Here is a 26,321-nt window from a genome sequence, read left to right as displayed (position 1 = left end):
TAAAAAATAGTTCAGACATGAGCTGCTGATGGGTTTCTGACAGACTCCATTGGATGGGAAGCACGTTCCACCTCTCTGAACAGACTGAGAGTGGTGTTCAGGCGTCAGAGTGAATTTCCGAACGCACCCTAGGGAAGTGGGGGTTTTGGGTGCCAGTCCACGTTCTAATAAAACTCGTACCTGAGTATAATTCACAGGAGCAGCCAAATTATGAAAAAAAAAAATCTATTTATAATCCAAAAACATAATCAGCAATCTAACGTTCCTGCTGGTTAGAATTAGGTCTGGGAAAACAAGTCAACCAACTTGATTGTGCAGACATAAAAATGCACCTAAAACCATATTTGCGGCAGCCGGAACCAGTGTTTGAGCACTTTTGTGTTTTCACATGGACATTTGGAGCTGCGGACGTTCTCTTCCGGAAACAAATGTTAATGACAATGAAGATGCTTATGGTTTGTGGTCACTTTAAAATTCAAGGAGGCAAATATATAGTTTGATGTGTTACTGCAAAGCGAAGCTGGCGGAGATTGGAGATTGAGTACATGAAAGTGACAACGCATGACAACGAGCCCGCAAATGTTTCCGCTGGGGATGCCTGACGCTTAAAGCAACAACCACAGCTTTAAATTCATGTTTTTAAGAGGATTAACACCAAACAAATCTTCATCACAGCACACTCCCTCACTACTTTACGGGGTCCGAGCATCTTCCACTGAATTGTCATGACCGCTTCGTAGATGTTAAAGCTTCTCCCGCTGACTTACTGTAGCTTAGCATAGCTTCCGGTCTGTGTCTCATCACTAAGTGCTGAGCAGTGATGAGTGCGAGTGTAAAGTGTCCGCCGCTTGTCCTGGTGAGAGAAAGAGAGAGAGAAAGACGAAAGCAGCAATGCTTTATATGAAAATGTTTACCTTCAAGTGAAAATGGTGTTGCTATATATCAACTTTGGCAAGCTGTTGTCTGAAGATGCATGCTTATCACTGTCAAAATTGGTGTGCATGGATGTGTACTCTTCCCCGCACGAAAGCGGGAATGGTGTGCTGGGCGTGAGTGCGCTTCCGTATGTGTGGGGGGATTATTTCAGTAATCAGTGAATCATCAATTGGATAATTACATTCTAAAAAGATAAGTTTGTGACAGCTTGTTAAAATACAGGCACTGATGAATAGACAAGCATTAAATATGAGGGTAAGTAAAAAATTATCTGCACTTTCTGCTCTAGCGCACGCTTGTGTGTCACGTGATCGCGATCGGGTGATCTTTGTATTGATTGATTTGCTCCACTAGCAGACTGCACCAGTGAAGAACAGCGTGCAGTGATCGGATTTTTATGCTCAGTTGGTGATAATAAACTGGAGGCTCTTCACACAATATGCAAACAGTGCACTGTGGTAGTTGCAAGATTAATTCTGAAGTCTACAAACTGTTTTTCCCCCCTGGTAATTTCCAGAAAAATACATACCAAATAATCAGGAGCTTCATCATCTACAACAGGTGTCACCAACATTTTTGAGGGTGAGAGCAACTTGATGTGTACCGATTGTGTGAAGGGCTACCAAATTGATACACGTCTGAAATAACATATTTGTCCAAAATACCTTCAATAATATGAGGATGTGTTATTTTTAATACTTGATGATTTAAATTGTCAGACTTTGATCGTGTTTCGAAATGTCTCACAGTACTGCCAATGTTTGCATTTTTAAATCATAATTTCTACTAGCAAATCACAATGTCCAGGCACTGGCGGGCTACTCAAGTGGTCTTCACGGGCTACCTGGTGCCCGCGGGCACCATGTTGGTGACCACTGATCTACAACAAGACAATTACCCGAAACACTAAGAACTGGAAGAGGCTGCAGAAAAGGCCTGGAGAACTATTTCAAATGAAGAATGCAACAGTCTGACAAAGTCAATATGTCGCAGGCTTGATGCAGTTATTGCAAGTAAAGGTGTTAAAATCAAATAATAAACATTATTCATTTTAATAATGTCACTTCCTATACTTTTGCTGACTTAAAAAGTGTGTGGCGTCAAAAGAAATGGAGCTCTTTCCGGATTTGTTCAACACATCTAGAATTACATACAATTAAATAAAAGGTGGATTTTTTTTCTGATATAAATCTTTTGATCTGAAACTAAAATTATCAGTATACAACAAAAAACTAAGGAATTGACCTTGCCATTCCCATACCTTTGCAGGGGACTCTACAAGGCTCTGTAAAAAAAAAAAAAAACTTGCCAATTTACCCCAACTGCTCTTTTGGTCATTTTGATTTCTCTTTTCAAATGACCTTGCTGGTGTTGCGCATTGTTATAATCCTTGAAAGTTCCCTGACATAATTGGTAAAAAGTTGCTGGAGTTTTAAGAATGCTGCTCAGTTTGTTTGTATTGTTGTGAAAGCGCTATATAAATCAGCATGTATTGTATTGTATTGTATTGTATTCACTTGTAATCTGTTTTACTACATCTGCTGCGGATGGTCCCCCTTTTTTCTTAGTTCCCATCCTTCAAGGAAGTAAATGAGAATGGATTTAGTTTGTTTTCCTTTTGTCTCATTTTGTAATATGTATCCCCATTCGTCTCTGTCAGCCACTTGGAAATCTGAGTGAATGCATCTTTTATTCGAGGGATCAAGGTCGTTAACACGGATAAGATAACCTTTATTTGTCCCACACTGGGAAAATTTGCAGTCTACAGCAGCAAAATTGGGGGAGGGGGCAATAAAGTGTCTCATTGCACAAAATAAATGTTTCAGAAAAGAACTGTACGCAGTTCAATACAAGTGCAATGTAAAATAAAGCATTAGCAATATATTTGTAGAATAAATATAATAAATTAACAATAGCGTAGAAAACGCAGCGTAAGGTGGCTGTGCTATTTACAATGGTTGCAGGTTTTCACATATGTTTATTCAGCAGCCTGACAGCAGTCAGTAGGAATGAGCAGTGGTATGTTCTTGCAGCCGGGTGTAACAGACTCTGGCTGAAGGAGCTACCCAGTGCTGTCAGGGCGGACTGGAAGGGGGGGGGGGCAGTTCATCATAACTTTTAGTTTAGCGAGCATCCTCCTGTTGCCCACCTCCTCCAGAATGTCCAGGGAGCAACCTAGGACAGAACTGGCCCTCCTGACCGAGCAGCCCAGGACAGAACTGGCCCTCCTGACCAGTCGCTCCAGTCTCTTTCTGTCCCGGGCCAAGATGCTGCCTGATCAGCAGACAATGCCGTAATGGATGGCCGAAGCCACCACCAAGTTATAGAAAGTCTTAAGGAGTGACCTCTGAACCGCAAAAGACCTCAGTTTCCTGAGTAGGAACAGTCGGCTCTGTATCCTAATCAGGGCGTCCGTGTTGGTTGACCAGTTCAGTTTATTGTTTAGAAGAACACCCAGGTACTTGTAGGAGGTCACCCTCTCTATGTCCGTACCCTGGATGTCCATCAGTGCAGGTGAGGACTGTTTCCTGCAGAAATCCACAACCAACTCCTTAGTTTCCCCCGGGGTTGATCTGGAGGTGATTCTGCTGGCACCAGGCCACAAAGTCCTTCGTCTGTCTCTTGTACTCCCGATCATCTCCCTCTGTAATGAGGCCTACAATCGCAGAGTCGTCAGAGAAGGTGGCAGGTTGGAGTGATGTGCCTGAAGTCCGAGGTGTAGAGGGTGAATAAGAATGGAGCCAGAACAGTCCCCTGCGGCACACCAGTGCTGCAGAGAACCCTGTCCGACTCACAGCTCTGTACCCTCACGTACTGCAGCCGGTTTGTGAGGTAATCTGTAATCCATGATGTGAGGTGTAGGTCCACTCTGGCGTTCCGCAGCTTGTCCCCCAGTAGGTTGGTCTGGATGGTGTTGAAGGCACTGGAGAAATCAAAGAACATGATCCTCACAGTGCTCCCAGCATTCTCTAGGTGTAACAGCGCCGAGTGGAGGAGGTAGATGATGGCGTCCTCCACACCGATGCTGGGCTGGTAGGCAAACTGTAGACGGTCCAGTTACGAGCTCACCAGCGTTTGCAGGTAGGCGAGGATGAGATGATATAGTTGCTATCAGTGGTGGACTGTTGGAATGCGAATTGTTCGATTTCAAATAATAGCCCCTCCACATCTCATCATTTGCCTGGTTTTGCTCATAATATATCAATATGCAGTATATCCCTGATTCTCTTTTCCTTTGCTCTTCCATCTCAGACGTTACATACACTCTTATGATAAAGCAAACAAAGATCAACTTGTAACTTAATAATAATAATAATAATAATAATACATCACATTTGTAAGCGCCTTTCACAACACTTAAGGACACTGTACAGCCAAGACCAATAGTAAGACACAGATAAAAAAATAAAGAAAGAAAGAAAGATTTAAGGCGGGTAGGCAAGTCTGAATAGGTGGGTTTTGAGCTGGGTTTTGAATAAGGAAAGAGTCAATATTACGAATGTTGGGAGGAAGTGAGTTCCAGAGTTTGGGGGCAGAGCGACTGAAGGCTCTGCACCCCATTGTACTTAGACGGAGAGGGTAGAAAAAGGTGGAGGGAGGATGAGGACCTGAGTGAACGAGAGGGAATGGAGATTTGAAGAAGATCTGACAGATAGGGGGGCGCAAGGTTATGGATGGCTTTGAATGTATAGAGAAGTATTTTGAAGTTGATTCTAAGTTTGACAGGAAGCCAGTGGAGCTGTCGGAGGATGGGGGTGATATGATGGAAGGAGTACATAATAGTACATAATACAATTATGTACTATTTACATGCATATTCGGAAGAGTGTGGCTTCACCATCGCTGTTGTGAAAGTGCTATATAAATATGTATTGGATTGCTCTCACCAAGTAAGTGGCTGTCCTTAGCAGTTCAAATGTGCACAACAGTCTCAAATGTTGATAGTTACCAGTGCCGATAAGGCTACCGGGTTGGTCCCCTGGCTGGTGCCGAGGAAGGCTGAGTACCCAGATGTGAGTAGCGCATTTGGGCTCTCAGTGACACAGACAATTGCATGCTCCGCGTGGGTGGCAGAATGCTGGAGGGCTGATAACCATTGCCAATGCGTGTCGCTCCTCCTGTGTCTACAATGCCTCCTTGTTCATCTGAACAAGCCTCCTTATCATATCGTATCCGTATCGGCAAGCCTCCTCGCTGCCCATCTTTAAAGCCCTCCTCAAAACTCACTTGTATTCTTTGGCGTTCGACTCAGCATGACTTAGATTTGTTCTTGATTTTACTGCTTGGTGCTTTCTACCTGCCTTTATTATGACTTGACTTGAACAGGGCGTCTGCATTGGCATATTGACACCAAGGCCGATGGCAGATTTTGAAGTTGTAATCCTGCAAGGTCTCCATTCAGTGGACGATCGAAGTTGAGAAGCCAGGTGAGGGATTCATGATCAGTGTGCAAAAGTAGCGTCTGTCCATAAAGATGTCAAGTCAAGTCAACAGTATTTATAGAGCACTTTCAAACAGCCATCGCTGCATACAAAGTGCTGTACATGGAGCAATTTAACATGCACAATAAACAGTAAGACAAATCGGTAATAAAGGCGGTAGAAAGCACCAAACAGTAAAATCAAGAACAAATCTAAGTCATGCTGAGTCGAATGCCAAAGAATACAAGTGAGTTTTGAGGAGGGCTTTGAAGATGGGCAGCGAGGAGGCTTGCCGAATGTTCAGTGGGAGGTCATTCCAGAGAGAGGGACCAGCAACAGAAAAGGCTTGATCCCCTCTGAGCCTCAGTTTAGTTATTGGTACTTCTAACAAAGTCTGGTCCACAGCCCTGAGGCGCCGGGCAGGTGTGTAGGGGCGGATGAGCTCAGAGAGGTAAGGTGGCGCAAGATTATTCAGAGATTTGAAAACAAAGAGGAGGATCTTGAAAATAACTAAAATGAATGGGGAGCCAGTGAAGGGATGCCAGAGTAGGAGTTATGTGCTCCCTCTTACGAGTACCAGTCAAGAACCGAGCAGCGGCATTCTGGACCAGCTGAAGGCGCTTAATGGAGGATTGGCTGACTCCAAAGTAAAGGGCATTGCAGTAATCGAGCCGGGATATGACAAAGGCATGAATTACTGTCTCAAAGTGTTCATGTGAGCGGAGCGGTTTTATTTTGGCCAGCTGTCTAAGGTGAAAGAAGCTGGATTTAACAACGGCACCAATTTGCCGATAGAGACTTGAACAGATGCAGTCCTACCCATTCACTTGCTCCTGTAGTTGAGACTAGTCCCAAATCCTACCTGCAACCTTTAGTTTCGACCACCAGGGTGAATATCACCATTTTGTGTTTGTAAATCTCCAAATAATTACAAAATAAAAATAAAAATAGAACATCAGGTCCATAAAAAGTGCTTAGGTTAACATTTCCAAGCAGTAAGAACATTTTTCTGAGCAAGACAAGTACTCAACACTGAACTTGCTTCGAATAATACAAATAAATAAGAGACCCTTAAATCACAGTGCTGTAAGTTAGCACTTCAGAAATAACATTGTTTTTCATGAGAAAATAAAGTGCTGAAATAAGCATCTATCACTTCTGGTAGGCTACTGAGGACACAGCAACTATGCTGACTTCATGCCTCGTACGCGAGGTGTTCTCTCGTTTGCCAGAGCTTTGCTTTAGCCTGCTATATTGCTAACACTTTCGGTGCTAACGTTAGCTGTGGATGCCCTCGCGACTGGGTGCTTTGCATTAATGTGGGAGGCTAAACTTGAGTTGCTTCGGTGGTCAGCAAACTTACAAATTAGGCACAGCACTCTACTTTTATCAATAGTGCCGTCAGGGCGTTTTTGAAAAGTAAATTTTCCATTCATTGTGCGAAGAACTCTCACATGCTCCTCCATTTTCACCTCTCCTCTCCTCTCCTCACCGCTGCTTACTTAGCCCGCCCAACCCCAATGGGAGCCAATCAACATATGCTAAACAAGCCCAAACATAATGACAGCCAATCAATGTCCGCTCCAGCCTGTGACTGACAGTTGTTTCCCCACCCTCAACTACTTGAACACAGGAAGCCATAATTGTTTAATTATGGCTTCAATATTTGTCATTCTACTGTAGTTATTGCAACAATCTTGTAATGGAGCATGCAGTTGCAGACTGAATCAAAGTACCGCATTTTGCGCACTATAAGGCGCTCCGGTATGTAAGGCACACCTTCAATGAATGGCCTATTTTAAAACTGATTTCATATATAGGGCATCCTGCATTACAAGACGAATAGAATAAAAGCTGCAATTGTGGCTGTGGTTGCGTTCTGGATCCATTAAATAAGGGGTGTCCAAAGTCGGTCCTCAAGGGCCGCTGTCCTGCCTGTTTTCCAGCTTTCCCAGGCGTAACACACCTGATTCAAATAATCAGTAATGTTCTAATGCTGCTTCACAGCTGGCTGATGAGCTGATCATGTGAATCAGGTGTGTTGCAGCCGAGAGAGATAGAAAACAGGCAGGACGGCGGCCCTCCAGGCCCGGAGCTGGACATGTCTGCATTAAATGGAGCTATGGAGCTAAAAGAATACAATACAAATACAACTGTATTTATATAGAGCCTTCACAACCGCTGCAGCTGTAACAAAGCACGTTACGATACATTTAAAATACTACATCCAAGAAATAAGAATCCATATGATCCATTTGTAGCTCCCTCAGGATGAAGCACGACGCAAAGTCCATAAAAATATAGGCTTTATTCATTGCCATAAATACAAATGCCATTACAAAACAATAAAGGAAAGACAAAAGTAATGAAGACAGTCGATTCAACAAAAAGGCACACACATTCCTGGACTGACATCCACAAGGAACTAAATAAGTCTTGCTTGTCTTATCCTTCCTTCATTTTGTCAGTCGTTAACGATGCTTTTGATATTATCTTAATTTCATCATCTGCTCACAAAGTAGTTGCCCGTTTTGAGTCTGTGATGGCACATATCAGTTAGTGGCGGGCAGAATTACACATACAGTACATTTGACACTAAAGTTTATCCAATCCAATCCAAAAAAACCTTTTACATTACAATTGGTTCCTACTAATAATCAGCACTAGATGGCAGGGGAAGACGAACAGGGAAACAACTCAGTGGGGAATACAAGTAAACTGTAACACCATATGTAAGGCACATCAGATTATAAGGCGCACTGTCGGCTTTTCATAAAATTGAATGCTTTTAGGTGTGCCTTGTAGCGCACACAATACAGTATGAGATTTTCGTGTGCCATCATCAAAAATATGTTTTGATGGATAATTAACCTTGACTTATTCTGTTTTCAACTGTAGTCAACAAAGCATGTGCATTAAATTATTAATCATCATCATAGTTAAAATGTACGCTATTTTTGTAACATCTGCTTATAGATTGAGTTATTTGAAGCACAGGTATAATTTTGGTTTCAAATTAGTGCAGTGTACATATTTTACCACAGATGTGTTCTCCTCCGTGCATTTTTCTTTTTCTTTGATCCACCATTGCTGATGAAATGATGCCACTTTCTTTTGTGACTAATCGAGGTCATTTTATCTTAGGTCTTATTGACATATTCATTGTATCAATACACTTCTAACTTCATAGGCGCATCTGCTCAAGTGACATAATTGGTAACGTACGTTCTGTACAAATTTCTTAGTAGTTGTGTAACATTTTTTTGTACAATTTTATCTTCAGACACTTAATTTACCTGTTATTTTGCTGTTGAAAGTTCGTTACTCTCCACTCCAGCGCAGTTCCAGCCACCACTATGTGACAAGTGTACTGTATCAGCCCGTCACTTATTTATGCTGTTTACATCTGCATGTCCGTCAGGATAGCTTAGCAGTTAGCATTGCTTCTCTGTCCTTCTCCTGCCCTTGTTTCAAAACTAAACGAGCTAGAACTGGTATCATATCCATTGCCATATAGCCAATGATTAGTGACATGTGTTGATGCCAGGCACCAAGTGAACTTGCGGCTTCACATAATTTTTAGCCACATTAGCTAGCCAGCAGTAGCTTGCAGTGAACTGCGACAGCGCACAATAGCAATCACCAAGCATTCCCTGAACCGAACAGTGGAAAGCAGCGAGGTTGGGTGACTGCACAATGTGGACACACAGGGTTTTATTTTCAATTTTTACAACATAGTAATACGTAGGTAGCATATTTTTGTGGAGGTTGGAGCAGGTGAATGCCATCTCAATTCATTTCAATGGGAAAATTGATTTGATATACAAATTGAGCTACGAGCTTCTGCATCACGAATTTCACGAATTGCGGTGATGTTCTGGAACATAAGCCCCCATGATGGAGGGGGGATAACTAGGGAATGCGTATCTTTTACATTTGAACTAGTTCTCAACAGTACATTTTTTTTCTGTGCTTTAGTATGAGTTTACAGTAATCCCTCATTTATAGTGGTTAATGGGGACCAAAACCACCCGCGATAAATGAAAATCCGCGAAGTAGCGTCCAATTAACATAAACGGGTAAAAAAAAAAATATTTTTTTTTGTTGTTGAAGTCCACAAACGGTCCGCGAGAAGCTGCAAAACAACAGCGAGTCACATAGCGCCACATATACAGTACTGTACTCATGTACTGTATATGTAAAAAAAAAAATTAATAATAGTATTTGAAAAAATCTGCGATGCACTGAACCCGCAATAAAAGAACCGCGAAGTAGCGAGGGATCACTGTATTGTTACAAACATTAATTTAGTGAATAAATGTATTTCATTTATTTTTACAAACATAAACTTTGACAAATAACGAGACATCATGAATTTAAAACAAATGAGCCAAAGAGGAGGGAGTAAAAATAAAGGCATAATATTTTCTGGCAAATAAAATTACAGTTGAACCTCGTTACACCTCGTTACAACATATCTCGAGGAACACAGTGAATTTGGACAGTACGTTATAACGGTAGCTTGTTGCAATCATTTCCAATAAAATGGGTGCCAAAAATGAAAAAAAAATTTTTTTATTAGATATGCAACCAGCTCTCGCGTTCCTACATCATTTCTGAAAACATTCAGTCAGCAAATGAAAAGTGCCTTCTACAGTTCAGGATGTGCCGTGCCCCCAAGCCATTTACGATCATCTTTCAATCTGTTGGCCTGGAACTTTGCCATGATTTTGTTGCCATTATGGATCATTGTTGAAATCGTCAACTGCCATTTTTTCGTCTCGGCTGAGCTTCGTTTGAGAGACTCCCTTTCGAAAGTTAGACATGTTCTGAGATAAGGTGTGCCGTGCCTCCGAAATAATGAAGTTCACATTATAAAGGTGCTCGTTGTAAGCAAAACCGGCAACTGAAAAATGAATTACGTGAAATTGGGACTTTGAAATGTGAAAATTATAGGGGTGGAAATGTTGTAAATGGGACACATTGAAAAGCGGTTTTACTGTATCAATAATGCAAACAATTTATTAAGAATTACAACAGGGGTTGCCAACCCTCGGCTTGCGAGCCGCATGCGGCTCTTTGGCTGGTTCCATGTGGCTCCTGGGCTTTCACACGGCAATTGTCGAAAACGCCTCGCCGATGGCGCTGCCATTCAAACAATGGTGCTTAATACACAGAACATACTACGTCAGCCTATCATTAATCCCGTTACTTTATTGACATAGAGCAGGTGTCACCAACATTTTTGAGGGTGAGAGCAACTTGATGTGTACCGATTGTGTGAAGGGCTACCAAATTGATACACGTCTGAAATAACATATTTGTCCAAAATACCTTCAATAATATGAGGATGTGTTATTTTTAATACTTGATGATTTAAATTGTCAGACTTTGATCGTGTTTCGAAATGTCTCACAGTACTGCCAATGTTTGCATTTTTAAATCATAATTTCTACTAGCAAATCACAATGTCCAGGCACTGGCGGGCTACTCAAGTGGTCTTCACGGGCTACCTGGTGCCCGCGGGCACCATGTTGGTGACCACTGACATAGAGGGTAACCAATCAGATGACTAAGTGCTAAGCTAGTCAGCGAATTACAGTATTTTCACGACTGTAAGGCGCCATTAAAAGTCTTAAATTTTCTCCAAAATGGACAGGACGCCTTATGATTCGGCGTCTTGTGTATGCGCTGAGTTCCAAAATCTGACTGACAGCCGACACGCTGTTTTTATAGAGCAAAGACGGAAGTGACTGTGGACAGGCATGCAGCAAAGAAGTCGGCCAATCAGGGAAGGGTGGGCGTGTATATATACATATATGGAGAGAGAGAGAGAGAGAGAGAGAGAGAGAGAGAGAGAGAGAGAGAGAGAGAGAGAGAGAGAGAGAGAGAGAGAGAGAGAGAGAGAGAGAGAGAGAGAGAGAGAGAGAGAGAGAGAGAGAGAGAGAGAGAGAGAGAGAGAGAGAGAGAGAGAGAGAGAGAGAGAGAGAGAGAGAGAGAGAGAGAGAGAGAGAGAGAGAGAGAGAGAGAGAGAGAGAGAGAGAGAGAGAGAGAGAGAGAGAGAGAGAGAGAGAGAGAGAGAGAGAGAGAGAGAGAGAGAGAGAGAGAGAGAGAGAGAGAGAGAGAGAGAGAGAGAGAGAGAGAGAGAGAGAGAGAGAGAGAGAGAGAGAGAGAGAGAGAAGTCCGCCAATGGGTGATGGGTGGGCGTGTAAGTGGACGCTAAAGGGTCGCCCCAAGCACACGCCTACGAAGCTCAGTTCAAACTGCAAGCCATCGGTTATGCTTTTGGCATGCGTGCCCATCTCACAGCAGCGGTGAAAAACCAAGTCAAGCAAATGAACTCTGAGCTTGCCGTTATTCCCGGAGGCTTGACTAAAGAACTCCAACCGCTGGACATCGGCATCAACCGGGCGTTCAAAGTAAAGTTGTGACCGGGCATTCAAAGTAAAGTTGCGAACAGCATGGGAACAATGAATGATCGATGGCAAACGCAACTTTACAAAGAGTGAGAGGCAGCGCTGGGCGAGTTACGCCACAATTTGCAAATGGATTGTGGCTGCTTGGACGAACGTGTCTGCTTGCACTGTTGTTCGAGTTTTTGGCAAAGCCGGCACATTTCTGTGGAGCCACATGGCAATGAGAGTGACTCTGAGGGAAACGAGAGGGAACACGGTGTTTTTGATGGATTACCGGTACTTGCACAACGTTCGATTCTGATACAGAGGATGAGGACTTTGGATTTCGGGGTGATGATTGATCGAAAAACGTGAGTACATTGTAAGATGGCTAAATAAAATACAACGGAACTCAGTCTTGCTTCTGTTGCTTTTTTAAAAACGTGTTTTTAGCTTGTATCTGTATGTCTTGCCATGCTACCGTATGCTTCAAGCTAACGTGTTTTTAGCGTGCGCGCATGCATGCCGTATGTTTATAAGCTGGCGTATGTTTTACCACTTTAAATCTGCGGCCAATAATACAGTGCGTTTTGTCTATGTGTAAAATACAGAAATAGCACCCATTAATGAGACTGCGCCCAACCATACGGTGCGGCGAATGGTCTTGAAAATACGGTACCTCTGTTTTTAAGGCAGGGGTGCTCTATACGTCGATCGCATTCAACCAAGAGCCAGCAGACTGGTCCCAAGATGACCACGAGCGGTGGGAGGAGGAAATGGGTGGCGGGGAGGGGGGTATTTGTGCGTTTGTGACTTAAGGTTTTATTTATTTTTGTTGCTCGTCATGGCGTGCATGCATATGTGCGCGAGTACATGGTCGTGTGTGTGTGTCTGTGTGTGTGTCTTTGCAGTAACACACTAAAAAAATTGGCTCTTAGGCTCTGACTGGTTGGCCACCCCTTAATTACAACATAGTGAAGCGTGAAGCAACATTTTTTTTTTAATGAACTACATAAGGAACAAAGTTAAAACAGTAATACAAATAAATGAATATAAATGATTGTTTCAATGTTTGCATGCCTTCCTTGTGCAGTTGTTTTTCAAGAACGCCTTGGCCTGCTGCTGCACAACGAGTTCAAACCCAGCTTGGACCCAACCATTGCAAAAACTACAGTTGGAAAACAATGTGGAATAGGAAAAAGAGACTACTTGGGACCATATTAATCACTTTAATGTACCCGATACTGTGCGTAATGATCTGTACATTTGGCCCTCCTAAAGCAGTGGTCCTCAACTACAAATGCTGTAGGTCCACTTTTTTTTTTAATAAGACCAACGTCTGGTCCCATGCATGGCGGTCATGGAGAGCAGGGCTATATGCCCATTTAGTATGGTCAAGCCAAACTTATACAAATCAACACTCAACAACAGTTGTGCCTGCTTAATGATAGAAATAGCCCTTTTAGGGAAATGAGACATTTTACTTTAACTTTGTTAAACAGTAGTTGTCCTTTTTTTCCCTTAATTTAACAAAAACAAAACAAAATACTCATTTTAATATTTTGACTCTTCACCCGAGCTACCGTCTTTAGACATTTGCTTGGTGCTCGACTGAGGTAGAATGAAAGCATACTTGTCGGTCCATTCTTCATTGAAATGCCGATTTTCACTGTCTAACCTTTCTCTTTGTAGCAAATTTAGAAGACGCCATTGTGATGTTCATTTACCATGTTGCGGTGTTCTACTGTTAAACAGCTGCAAAGATCCCCGGGTAGACGGGAGCAAAACTGCACACAATCGAAACCTTCCGCGATTCGTCTTGTCTAATTGTCTGTGTGCGGCTCTCCTGGGCAGAAGCTGTGAGCACACTGTGGCGTCGCGCATGCGTCTGTTTCTTGACACAATCATCCATTTTGAATGCGTGTTTTGGGATAGGCGCATGCTGACGCCCATGTGTGGGCACACCTTAAGTTCAGAGGAGCCAATCAGCGCATCGTTATCGCCGACATACCCTGCTCAGCCAGGGTCTCCAGTTAGTCAAACATAAAACAACACACAGTCGCGCTGCTGCGGTCCTCTGCAATACATCTGTGAGTGCACGCAAAGAATACAACGGATAATTTTAACAAGCGATCGCGGTATTGAGATATTGCAGATTATAGTCCACAAATATAAAATGTGTAATGTAAAAATCACTTTATAAATTATTATTTTATACAATTTGCCGAGGGTCCGGACAGAGGAGGTCGGCAATTATAAATATGGTTAAGTATTGTCAATACAATATATCATATACATACTAGAACGATGATAAAGAGGCACACTTTCCAGCATGATTTTATTCACCGGAAGAAAAGAGACTTATCTGTGCCGGCGCTGAGGAGTGGCAGGCGATGCGCCCGCATTCCCCGAAGTCCATCTCTTACATATACTGTATTATTGTGGCTTGCCAGCGGACGTCTGAACATTTCGTTAATCTTCAAACTTCTTGAAAAAATTGTTGCCTCTCAACTTCACTCCCACCTCACTCATAACAATTTCTACGAACAATTCCAGGCTGGGTTTCCGTTCCCAGCACAGTACAGAAACAGCCCTCATAAAAATCACCAAGGACCTTCTCATGGCAGCGGATGCAGTCCATTCTTATCCCCCTCGACCAGACTGCAGCTTTTGACACCATTTGACACCATTTCTCACCCCATCCACCTTAATAGACTCTCTACCATATGCATCACTCACACCCCCTTACATTGGTTTCACTCCTATCTCACTGGCCGTTCTCAGTTCATCCAACTCAACTCCTTCACTTCAAAGTCCTCCCCGTCTCTTCTGGTATGCCCCATAAGTGTGTGTGTGTGTGTGTGTGTGTGTGTGCGCGTGTGTTGTCCTTGACACTGAAGTAATCCTGTGTTCAGATGAGGCTACAAGTGCTTTATGTTGAAAGGTATTGCCATGGTAGGTAAATGGAAATGTCTATGTAGCAGAGCAAAATAATTTGAGATCTGGATACCTTTCTTGCAGTAACCATTTGGAGAAGAGCCTTCAGCTCCTGATGGACAGGGTGGATGACATGAACCAAGACATTGTCAAGTATAATACCTACAGCCGAAATTTGAGCAAACAGCAGCAGCAGAAGCACCAGGTAATCCTTACATGCATAATAGTCTGCAGACACAAACATTTTGTTTTTTGATAGAAGCATTTACACACCATCCACTGACGCTGAAAGCCAATGAGCAAAGAAAATTTCCACTAGATGCATATGAGTCTTATGGCTACAAAGATGCAGATACTCTGCAGAAAGCTCCAAATATATTTTGAGTTTTGCATACAACCAATTTTAGCATGTAAATTGCAAATCATCAAGTAGTTAAGATATCCTTTAATTGTCCCGCAATGGGGAAATTACAAAGTATTAGTGAACACACACACACACACACACACACACCTAACATTGTTTTAAATTTCTTACCTACTCCTTAACTTTTCCTCCTACATAGTACTTCTCAGCAAGACATCACCAAAGCACCACCATAGTAAAATATGCAAGGTTCGAAATGAACGGTTTCACATCGTAGTTTGGGAGGGAAAATTTGCATTTTGCGGCTAATCAAAACACATTAAATCGTAAAACTGAGAATCTACCGCCAAGACGGGCACAAAAGGTTTCACTGGGCTGGACACAGGCAGATTACTTCACCTGTGCTTGGGAAGTAGGCGGTATGGCCAAGCCCTAAACTTTGTGCTACTCATGCTACACCATTTAATGAGCAATGATCTTCAGCTGGCTGCTGCTGCGGCTAAATGCATTGCAGAGTCCTTCTTAAGTCATTGTCCTTGTGGCGGTCGATAAGCTTCACTTCTGACAAGTACTACTCTCACAAAAGGATGACGAGGAAAAACAGAAAAGCCATCCTAATTGCAAAGCTAAACAAACTTGACAAGGGTAGCACATTCCACAGTGTAATAGGGCTGAAGCTATTGAATAGTTTGGTATTATATCTAATAAGCGCATATGTTCTTTTTCTTGGTTATAAGTACTGAAGACAAAAAACACATTCCCACTCAATAATGACTGACCAACTTGTTTTCATTTTGAGAGATTCAACATTTTATACTAAAATTTAAACTCTACATAGCAGCACACTAGTTTCCTTTCTGAAGCAGTGAGCTTTTTTTGACAAATCTCTCCCCATAGATTTTGGTCGATGAGACGGAGTGAAAAACACAGGACAGATTTTACCAGCTAAAACAACATACTTGAGTGAGCCTGTTTGTTAAAAGCAGGGTTCGTACGGTCCTTAAAGTTTATAAAAATCAATAAAAAAAGAAGTTGTAAAATGATGTTCTTAATTGTCCATAATTTTCAGGGAAATCTTCTAAAATCTATAACAATTAACCTGCGATGTTCATTTCATTTGTGTATGTGATTTTACCCAACCTCCCAATTCATAGTTTTGTCGGAACATGCAGGACCTGGTGCCCGCTCTGCTTTTTCCGCCGTCTCCGATTACTTCCGACGATGATCACGTGATCACTCGGGTCATTCCGGGAAACAACAATACAGTAGATTGACGCCATCCTGGGGCAGTGAATGGATGGTTTGGTTGCCGGCTTGGCAAACAATTACCTTATTTTCTGAAAAAATCTATTCATCAAATTTATCGATCTCAACAAGTGACAGACAAATATGTAGCAACAGTACTCGAGCGAAGCGCGCCTCAGCAGTCAATAGTCCGCTGCACTCTGCTGTGTGTGCGTCAGCTAAGCTTAGCTGTTGTTTCGGCTAGGCTAGCGTTTTGTTGTCGTAGATCGAAGCGTATTTGATTTGTCACGTTGGTTGCTTGTTTGAAACCAAAAGACGTGCGCGTACGTACATGTTCGCGCGGACGCACACACAGCAGAGTGCAGCGGTCTTTCGACTGCTGAGGCGCGCTTCACTCGAGTGTGCGTCGCTACAGATATTCCAGGACAATGCTATTTTACGGAGTTCCGTGTTTGGGTCGGAAAAATTGCTGGCCTACTGCCGAGTGCAAAAAGGGTATCTCCGTGAGAGGTAAAACTTGTCATAGCCTCCTGGTCAAGTCAACTGCATTGAGGCACACAGCAAAACAGAAGAAAATTGATCGCCAAGAACTTGCAAGAGAGATTGAGGAGAAAACTAAGTCACTGTCTGCTATTCCCTAATTGTCATATCAGTTTCATATTTGTCATTATAAAACATGTCTGATCATTGAAGCATGTATTGTATTGTATTGTATTGTATTGTATTGAAGGTGATAATGAGGGAAATAATAGGGTTGGACCATTTATATTTGTCATTATAAAACATGTCTGATCATTGAAGGTGATAATGAGGGAAAATAATAGGGTTGGACCATTTCGGACTTCTGACATGCATTTCAGCTGTTCAGGTATACTGGTTACTGCTAAGATGGGCACTCAGTACTACTGTTAGTGAAACCAGATTTTTCTAAACCCTGTCCAGGTGACCCATATGACCATTAGCTCTGTTCTTAGCATTGTGTTTATTCGAAAATAAGTTTTATATTTTGTCAATTTAATTTTTTTTGTTTTATTTGAAAATTAATTAAAACTTTTTTTTCATTTTCCTACCTGTGATACAGGTAGCAAAGTGAAAATTTGACATACAGTATGTCAAATAAAGGGTTAAGTGATTGCCCCTAAAAATAAAGATGTGCCCTTCCTTTGGCAGCAATTATTTGAACACCAGCTCAGTGATATGTGACTTTCTGTTAAGCCCGTGTGTTGCTATTAAATCCACCGTGAATCCCCCCGCTGAATGGAGAAAAAGTCCTTAAAAATGGCTACATTGGTCCAGAAAAGTCATTCAAAGTTCCATAAATAAAAAGCAAGTGGAACAGTGGGAACCCTGAAAAAGTGATCATCTGGAACGGCAACAGGCACTGTACAACACAGTGTCAGCATCATCTTTTTTTTTTCCTTCTTTTTACCGTCCTTAATTAGCGATTAAATGTTACTTGAGGATGTCGTGTTCTTGAAGTTGTTATCAACAGTTTGTGACAGAAAACGGCCCCAAAGTCTGGAATATGAGTCAAGTCAGCCATTACGCCATAACACACTGCCGAGAACAACTTCAAAATATACGCAGAGCTAACAAAACAAGACCGGCAGTTCTGACAAGGACTGCTAAAACTTTTGAAGTGAGTAACAAGTGCACAAGATCATTAGCGAAGGAGTGCTGTAAAAGCAGCATGGTCAGACCTCGACCTCATCTCTGGAAGGTTACTCGTTAGATGTGAGGGCTGACCTTGATTCATGTGGCGCTCTAAAGCTGGGGTAGTGAGAACCAAAACAAGTCATTCTTAACACTGATTTAACTAACTTCCAAAATAATTGAGAACCACTGCCTTACTCCAAGTTGAGATAATCGAAACAGAAACAGTTTCTTCGGTCAGGACTGTTCAGGGCTGGGAAAAGTATTATAAATCCTGATTATCCTGTGGTAAGCAAGATCTTACATGAGATCTGCTTTGCACATGTTCTACAGCAGGGGTGCCCAAACTTTTTGGACCGAAGATCTACTTTTTGATTTTACAGACTAACAAAACATCAGAGCTTAAACCATATGACTTCGCATGTTGTTTTACATCAAAACTGTAACTTTAAAGCAGGAGTGCCAAACCAGTTGATCGTGGTCGATTCATAGTCCGTGGACTGATCGGTCAGAAATTGATCATGAGAGGTCTCAGGGGAAATGTACCGTATTTTCACGACTATAAGGCGCCATTAAAAGTCTTAAATTTTCTCCAAAATGGACAGGACGCCTTATGGTGCGGCTATTATGCGCTGAGTTCCAAAATCTGACTGACAGCCGACACGCTGTTTATATAGAGAAAAGGCGGAAGTGACTCGGCCAATCAGGGAAGGGTGGGCGTGTATATATACATATATGGAGAGGGAGAGAGAGAGAGAGAGAGAGAGAGGGAGAGGGAGAGAGAGGACAGGCAAGCTAGCCCGCCAATGGTGAAGGGTGGGCGTGTAAGTGGACGCGCTAAAGGGACGCCTCAAGCCAGTACCAACACTTGTATAGAGTGTGGCAATGTGCATTGTTGCAAAACAACTCCGGTTTTGGTTTCTAAGGACCCCTGAAAATAAATTCGACAAAAAGACACGCCTACGAAGCTCAGTTCAAACTTAAAGCCACCGGTTATGCTTTTGGCATGCGTGCCCATCTCACAGCAGCGGTGAGAAAAAACAAGTCAAGCAAATGAACTCTGAGCTTGCCGTTATTCCCGGAGGGTTGACTAAAGAACTCCAACCGCTGGACATTGGCATCAACCGGGCGTTCAAAGTAAAGTTGCAAACGGCATGGGAAAAATGGATGATCGGTGGCAAACACAACTTTACAAAGAGTGAGAGGCAGCGCTTGGCGAGTTACGCCACAATACGCAACAACGAGAGGGAACGCGGCGTTTTTGATGGATTACGGTACTTGCACAATTGTTCAATTCTTTCTACACACACACGCGCTGCCACCATGTTTCGCTCTGTTCTTTACTTTCAAATGTGGGAAAGCTTCACACGAGAGAAATGTTGACTTTGCTGTTGCTACTCCTTTTTTCCGCTCGGCAATGCGTAGCAACTCACACTAGCATGTGATGCATTCAATGACAACTGAGATGTGCAGTCCTCTGCTTCTGATACAGAGGATGAGGACTTTGATGGATTTCTGGGTGATGATTGATCGAAAAACGTGAGAACATTGTACGATGGCTAAATAAAATACACCCGAACTCAGTTCTGCTTTCGTTGCCTTTTTAAAAACGTGTTTTTATCTTATCTGTATGTCTTGGCATGCTACCGTATGCTTCAAGCTAACGTGTTAGAGTGCGTGCATGCATGCCGTATGTTTAAGCTGGCGTATGTTTTACCACTGTAAAACTGCGGCTATTCGTACGATGCGTCCTGTGTATGTGTAAAATACAGAAATGTCACCCATTAATGAGACTGCGGCCATTAGTACGATGCGTCGAATAGTCGTGAAAATACGGTACTCTCTCCCTAGCTACTTCTTCCAGCTCTCCCCGGGGGATCCCGAGGCGTTCCCAGGCCAACTGGGTGACATAGTCTCTCCAGCGTGTCCTGGGTCTTCCTCTGGGTCTCCTCCCGGTGGGACACTGGGGGGTGTCCAGGAGGCATCCTAATCAGATGCCCAAGCCACCTTATCTGGCTCCGCTCGATGTGGAGGAGAAGCGGCTCGACTCTGAGCCTCTCCCGGATGACCACGCTTCTCACCTTATCTCTAAGAGAGAGCCCGGGACACCCTTGGAGAAAACTTATTTCGGCCGCTTGTATCCAGGATCTTGTTCTTTCGGTCACGACCCATAGCTCGTGACCATAGATGAGGCTTATATATATACAGTATACACTGTATATATATTTTTTGTATTTGTTGCTCTATGTCACTCGCTGTTGTTTTACAGCTTCTCGCGGGCTTTTTGCAGACTTAATTATGATTTTTTTTTTTTTTTACCTGTATATGTTAATTGGTCGCTACTTCACGGATTTTCGTTTATCGCGGTTTTGGTCCCCATTAAACCGCGATAAACGTTGGGATTACTGTAACCATTTGTCAGAACATTAGCAACACATAGACCCATTGTATTCATATAAACTTACGCCTACATTAAAGAACTTCAATTAATCTGTCATGACGCTCAGCGACTGGAATTGAGAAAATGTCTGAAGCTTTCGTGTTCTGCCTTCATCATCAGCCACGTTCACAAGCACTGACTAGACTTGTAATAGTCACATAACTTGGAGTCTGTCTCTGTTCACGTAAGCCCTGCACAAAGCATGTACATCGACAAACATCCCAAGGCCAATCACCCACACTCCAGCCAGAATGATTTATCATCCTCCCCCACTGACCTTCTCATCAGCACAGGCCTTGAACCTCACATGCGTGCATGCGCGCACACACACATACACACATACACACAAACGAAAACACACTTACAAATATTGTAGTGTCATATACAGTACCACACAGACCTACTCCTTCAATCTTAGGTATGTTTTATTTTTGGCAGTTCTATACAGTGAACAATTTGTGCTCTAAGAAGAACTGAAAATGAGGTCTATTACACAGTTCATACATCTAGTGTATTTGCTCCCTGTAATCTTGTGCTATTGACCCAGATCCTTCTTCGACAAATGGAAATTTATTAATCATCGGACAGATCCTTCTTCGACAAATTTAACTTTATTAATCACCGGAAGGCTGCAAAACTCACCGTTCATGAGAGCGGTCCATGTTTATTGACCACTCTGACTTAACACTATTTGCTGAATTAAATACAGTACAGTCATGTTTTGGTGTTGAGACCGAGACCACTTGGAAAGGTTGTTTCTCTCTCCACTCCATAGCTTCACAAAATTCCTCCAATGTTTTAATAACAATAATAGTAATACATTTCATTTATAAGCACCTTTTAAAACTCTCATTTGTCTCGCTGACCACCATAGCTGTCTTCCAAATTTCCAGCCAGTACTTTTCAGCTTCCTCCGTTTTGGCTGATGCCTGATTTAATTTCTGGTATAGGGATAGTCATATTGGGAAGCTAACATGAGCACATGCAGGCTTCCGTGTGTGTTTTAATGTTACACCCTGTCCTGTCGCACACTAATTGTCAGTGATGGTCCATCAACTAAGAAGGAAGCACATTGTGGTCAATGAAGACTCATTTTTGACCAAGAGACAGCCATATCTGGAAGCTAGAAGGTGTAAGCACAAACATGGACTTGACATTTAAAGCAAAATATTTTCAGGCTACATTATCGCCTTCAATTTAAGTTCCTCATTGTATACACATTTGTATTGGGATAGGATGGTGGACATAGACCCTTGTTTTAAATCCTTACTTCTTGAGATTGTTGGCCCCTATCTCCCTTTCTTAGACTGGTCTTTTTTTTTCAATAAATGTCACAAAACAAGGAAAAATAAATACTTCTTGTGTAATGGATGTTTCAACTCAGAAATGTTGAGTGACATATTATAGAGGGATACTTATCCATGTGTTTTCTATACCACGTGTCTTTCTTCAAGTAGTGTTTGTGCTAAAGCCTACCACAGCAGCCTTTGAGCAGGAGGTGGGATACACCCTAGACTGGTTGTCAGCCAATTGCAAGGCACGTGTACACTAACACCTTTTCACATTAATATTCACATCTCTGTGCAATATATGATCAATTTGGAGTCAGTGAATCTGATGTGCATGTTTTTGGGAAGGAGATGGAGGGTGCGATGTCTGGAGAAAACCCACACAAACATGAAGACAACATGCAAACACGGCACGGTTAAGCCGACCAAGTTCAAATGTACAATTTAAGATTAAGATATCCTTTATTTGTCCCACACTGGGGAAATTTACAGCCTCCAGCAGCAAGAATGTGGGTAGAAAGAAGAAAAAACAACCACCGTTCAAATAAGTGCAATATAAATACAGCAGTGCTATTTACAATTGTTTTTCACATCACACACATCACATCATTTAATTATTATTATTATTGTTGTTATTTTTATGCAGCAGCCTGACAGCAGTCGGTAGGAACGAGCGTCGGTATCTCTCCTTCTTACAGCGCGGGTGTAACAGACTCTGGCTGAAGGAGCTACCAAGTGCTGTCAGGGCGGGCTGCAGAGGGTGGGAGGGACTGGCCATCATAGCTTTTAGATTAGTTAGCATCCTTCTGTTGACCACCTCCTCCAGAGTGTCAAGGGAGCAGCCCAAGACAGAACTGGTCTTCCTGACCAGTCTCTCCAGTCTCTTTCTGTCCTGGGCTGCTGCCTGACCAGCAGACAATGCCATAATGGATGGCCGAGGCCACCACCGAGTTATAGAAAGTCTTAAGGAGCGACCCCTGAACCCCAAAAGACCTCAGTTTCCTGAGTAGGAAGAGTCGGCTCTGTCCTTTCCTAATCAGGGTGTCCGTGTTTGTAAACCAGTCCAGTTCGTTGTTCAGAAGAATACCTAGGTACTTGTAGGAGGTCACCCTCTCTATGTCCATACCCTGGATGTTCATCGTCGCTGGTGAGGACTGTTTCCTGCAGAAATCCACAACCGACTCCTTAGTTTTCCTAGGGTTGATCTGGAGGAGATTCTGCTGGCACCAGTCCACAAAGTCTTTCATCAGTCCCCTGTACTCCCGATCGTCCCCCTCTGCAATGAGGCCAATTTATTGAAACCCTGCCACTATCTTTCCCCAGCACACCTCAATGTCCACCAGAGGTTGTCAGTTACTCCTTGCTCACCAAATGAACAAGAGTAGCTGCATGAGAACATGCCATTAATTCCGACATGACACTGTATTTTCAGTTTTCCGTTTTTCTTCTTATTTACTCTATTTTCTGCACTCTAAGGCACTGCGAAGTATAAGGCACACCATCAATGAATGCCCTATTTTAAAACTGTTTTCATATACAGTATAGGGTACACTGCTTTATAAGGCGCATACAATAGACGCTACAATAGTGCTGCGGATGTGTTATGGATCCACGAGATGGGGCTACACGAAAGGAATACAATGTAATTCCGCTTTATTTAGGTAGAGCTTTCACAACCACTTATGCTGTAACAAAGCGCTTTACCGAACATTTAAGATACTACATCCAGGAAATCTGAATATTGATCCATATGTAGCTCCCTTGGATGGACCGGTGGTCCAGGGGTTAGCACGTTGACCTCACTGTGCAGAGGTCGTGTGTTCGATCCCGGCTCTGGCCTTACTGTGTGGAGTTTGCACGTTCAACCTGTGCCTGCGTGGGTTGGCTTCAGGTACTCCGGTTTCCTCCCACAGCCCCCCATGGTAGGCTGATTGATCATTCTGAATTGACCCTAGGTGTGAGTGTGAGCGCAGATGGTTGTTTGTCTCTGTGTGCCCTGCGATCGACCGGCAACCGGTGCAGGGTGTCCCCCCACCTCCTGCCCAAAGACAGCTGGGATAGGCTCCAGCACACCCCGCGACCCATGTGACGATAAAGCAGTTCAGAAAATAGATGGATGGATGGATGTAGCTCCCTCAGGATGTACAAGAAGCATGACATGAAGTCTATAAAAATACAGGGTTTATTCTTTGGCACAAATACAAATGATATTACAAACCACTAAATGAAAGCCAAAAGTTATGAAGACCATTGATTCAACAAAAAGGCACACACGCTCCTGGGCTGACATCCACAAGGAGCTAAATAACCTGAGATGTCTTGCTTGTTTCCTCCTTCCTTCGTTTAGTCAATTGTTAACTGTACGTGTGGTATTATCTTTAATAATGGCTGCGCAGAGCTCACAAAGTAGTTGTCCGTTTGAGTGTGAGTTGGTGAAAGCACAATGTCAATTAGTGCCAGGCATAACCCTTTCAGGTTACAATGGGTTCCTGCTAATAACCACCACTAGATGGAATAAGAACACGAACAGGGAAACAACCCAATGGGGAACAAAAACAGACTGTAACACCATAAAGGCACATGGGATTATAAGGTGCACAGTCTTTTGAGAAACTCGAAGGCTTTTAGGCTTTTTTTTTTTGTCTTGACATAGTTTCTTCTTGCTTCCTATCACTGTCATGCTTCATTTTTAAAATTTATTAATTAATTTAATTCTGCCTCTTTCTCTGTGCAGTACCTCCAGAGGCGGCAGCAGGAAAATGCCCAGCGACAAAGCAGAGGGGAAGCAGCCTTGCCTGAGGAGGATATCAGCAAAATGTTCAAGCCCCCCCAACCCCCACCCCGTATGGACACGCTACTTATTGCAGGTACAAGAACATCAACAATACATTATATCGATGCTTAAATGACCAAAATCTCTTGAGAATAACACACTTGTTTGTACAAACCAAATTCCAATGAAATTGAGACGTTGTGTTTGACAGATAAAAATGGAATACAATGATTTGCAAATCATGTTCAAGCCATATTTAATTGAATAGCATACATAACAAAGACAAGCTATTTATTTAATGTTCCAACTGATAAACTCAAGTCATTCAGAATCAGATGTATTGGCCAAGTGTGTTAGACACACAAGGAATTTATTTTCTCAATTACAACCCGTCCAGCGGAACATAAATAAAAATAAAATGACCAACAGAGCGAGACAAAAGGGGAAGCCTGGCGGTTTTGCTTAGTGAAAGGAAAGCAATCGTGAATTTCTCAGAGACTTGCAGACATGAGATTTCATTGTTTGAGACGTCAATGTTAAAAATGCATTTTGTATTTGCACTTGTCCTGTTTATCATCAGTCTCTTAATGAAAGGCTCTGAAGGGCACTTTCAACATGTAACCTACGCATAAGTAGTTAAATATAATGGACGTATGTTTTTTAAGGTTTTTTTTGAACAGTGTTTTCTTCCTTTTATTTGACAGCTGTTAAAGTGGACTTCGATTTAGCTGAAAATGCGGGTCCCCGTGTGACAATCGTTGGTTTTTGCGTCAACCTTGGTATAGAACTCCACCACTCTCCACCCCACCACCGGCCATAATTTTGGATAATTAGGGGTGAAAAAAAGAGTGTTATTTCCGAGAAATTGAGGTCTATAAATTGGGGCCGTATCAAAAGATTGACATCCCCGCCATCAAGAAAACGAACTCCATCAGCCACCTCTGTTCCCCTCACAGGAGCTCAGGATATGCTTCATAATTTTCTCAACTACTATCTGGAAATTACATTAATCTAAGCTTTATTTGCTCAGTCAGTAAGTGGAGCGCCCTGTTGTTTCCTGTTTCATGCTGTTCAACACATACCCACACCACACCACCCATTGCTTTCTCATCCTGCTGTGTTCCCACCACTAATTTGATATTTTGCTGTGCTTCTTTTTTCATCCCCTTTTTCCTCTTGGTTTGGCCTGTTTGGGTGTGCACAAATGTTTGAATCGTTGCCTCTGTTGGTCTTTTTTTGTGTTGGGTGCGTGGATGTACGTGGCTACTCTCCAACAGGGCAAATTAACAACTACTGCCAGAACGTGAAGGAATTCACCTCTCAGAACCTCGGAAAGTTGTTCATGGCAGAGGCTCTCCAAGGCCACAACTAGATGAGACAACAGGGAGTCAAGAGTGAAGAGGGCACAGCGCAAGAATACATGAAAAGATAGCCTAGAGTTAATCAGAGAGCTGAACTGCTGTCCTGTTGTTTATTTTCTGAAAAATCTTGGATTTAAGAGTGAAATAAAAGTGATAAGCTCTTATCTAACTTGGCTCCTTCTGGCCTTGTCACTGTTTAACACAAATGAATTGGGCCAATCCATCTATTCTTGATTCTTGACTCCAATTACCACAAGTATATAATAAATGTCATGTGTCGGTGAAATATTACATCATTACATCTTTGCAACGATAAACTTCCTCCCAGATATTCCATGATCAACTGCAAGTAGTGTTCTTGCAAAGTGGAAGGAAGCTTTTAGGGACCCCTTTAACTCAGCAACCAAATGTCAGACCTTAAAAGTTAGCGGGGTCGTAAAGCACTTGTGCGCACAATGTGATAAGTCGCCAACACCAGAGTTCCCTACCCTTGCTTTAAGAGGATTT

General features: G+C 42.6%; 1 protein-coding gene across 1 annotated transcript in view; it reads left to right on the top strand.

Moving 5' to 3' along the window:
- The window catches only part of LOC127600326 (eukaryotic translation initiation factor 3 subunit H), a 109,288-nt gene extending 83,307 nt beyond the window's left edge, over positions 1 to 25,981 (top strand). Inside the window, exons 6-8 of the mRNA XM_052064823.1 lie at positions 14,774 to 14,894; positions 24,415 to 24,547; positions 25,731 to 25,981. Of these exons, the coding sequence (XP_051920783.1) occupies positions 14,774 to 14,894; positions 24,415 to 24,547; positions 25,731 to 25,825 (349 nt within the window). The 3' untranslated portion in view covers positions 25,826 to 25,981. The remainder of the gene's footprint in view (positions 1 to 14,773; positions 14,895 to 24,414; positions 24,548 to 25,730) is intronic.
- Positions 25,982 to 26,321: the final 340 nt, after the last annotated feature.

Source organism: Hippocampus zosterae, chromosome 5 (genome assembly GCF_025434085.1).
Source record: "Hippocampus zosterae strain Florida chromosome 5, ASM2543408v3, whole genome shotgun sequence".
Taxonomy (NCBI): domain Eukaryota; kingdom Metazoa; phylum Chordata; class Actinopteri; order Syngnathiformes; family Syngnathidae; genus Hippocampus; species Hippocampus zosterae.
The sequence above is the reverse complement of the archived record's forward strand: the minus strand, read 5'-3'. Positions and strand labels throughout refer to the sequence as shown.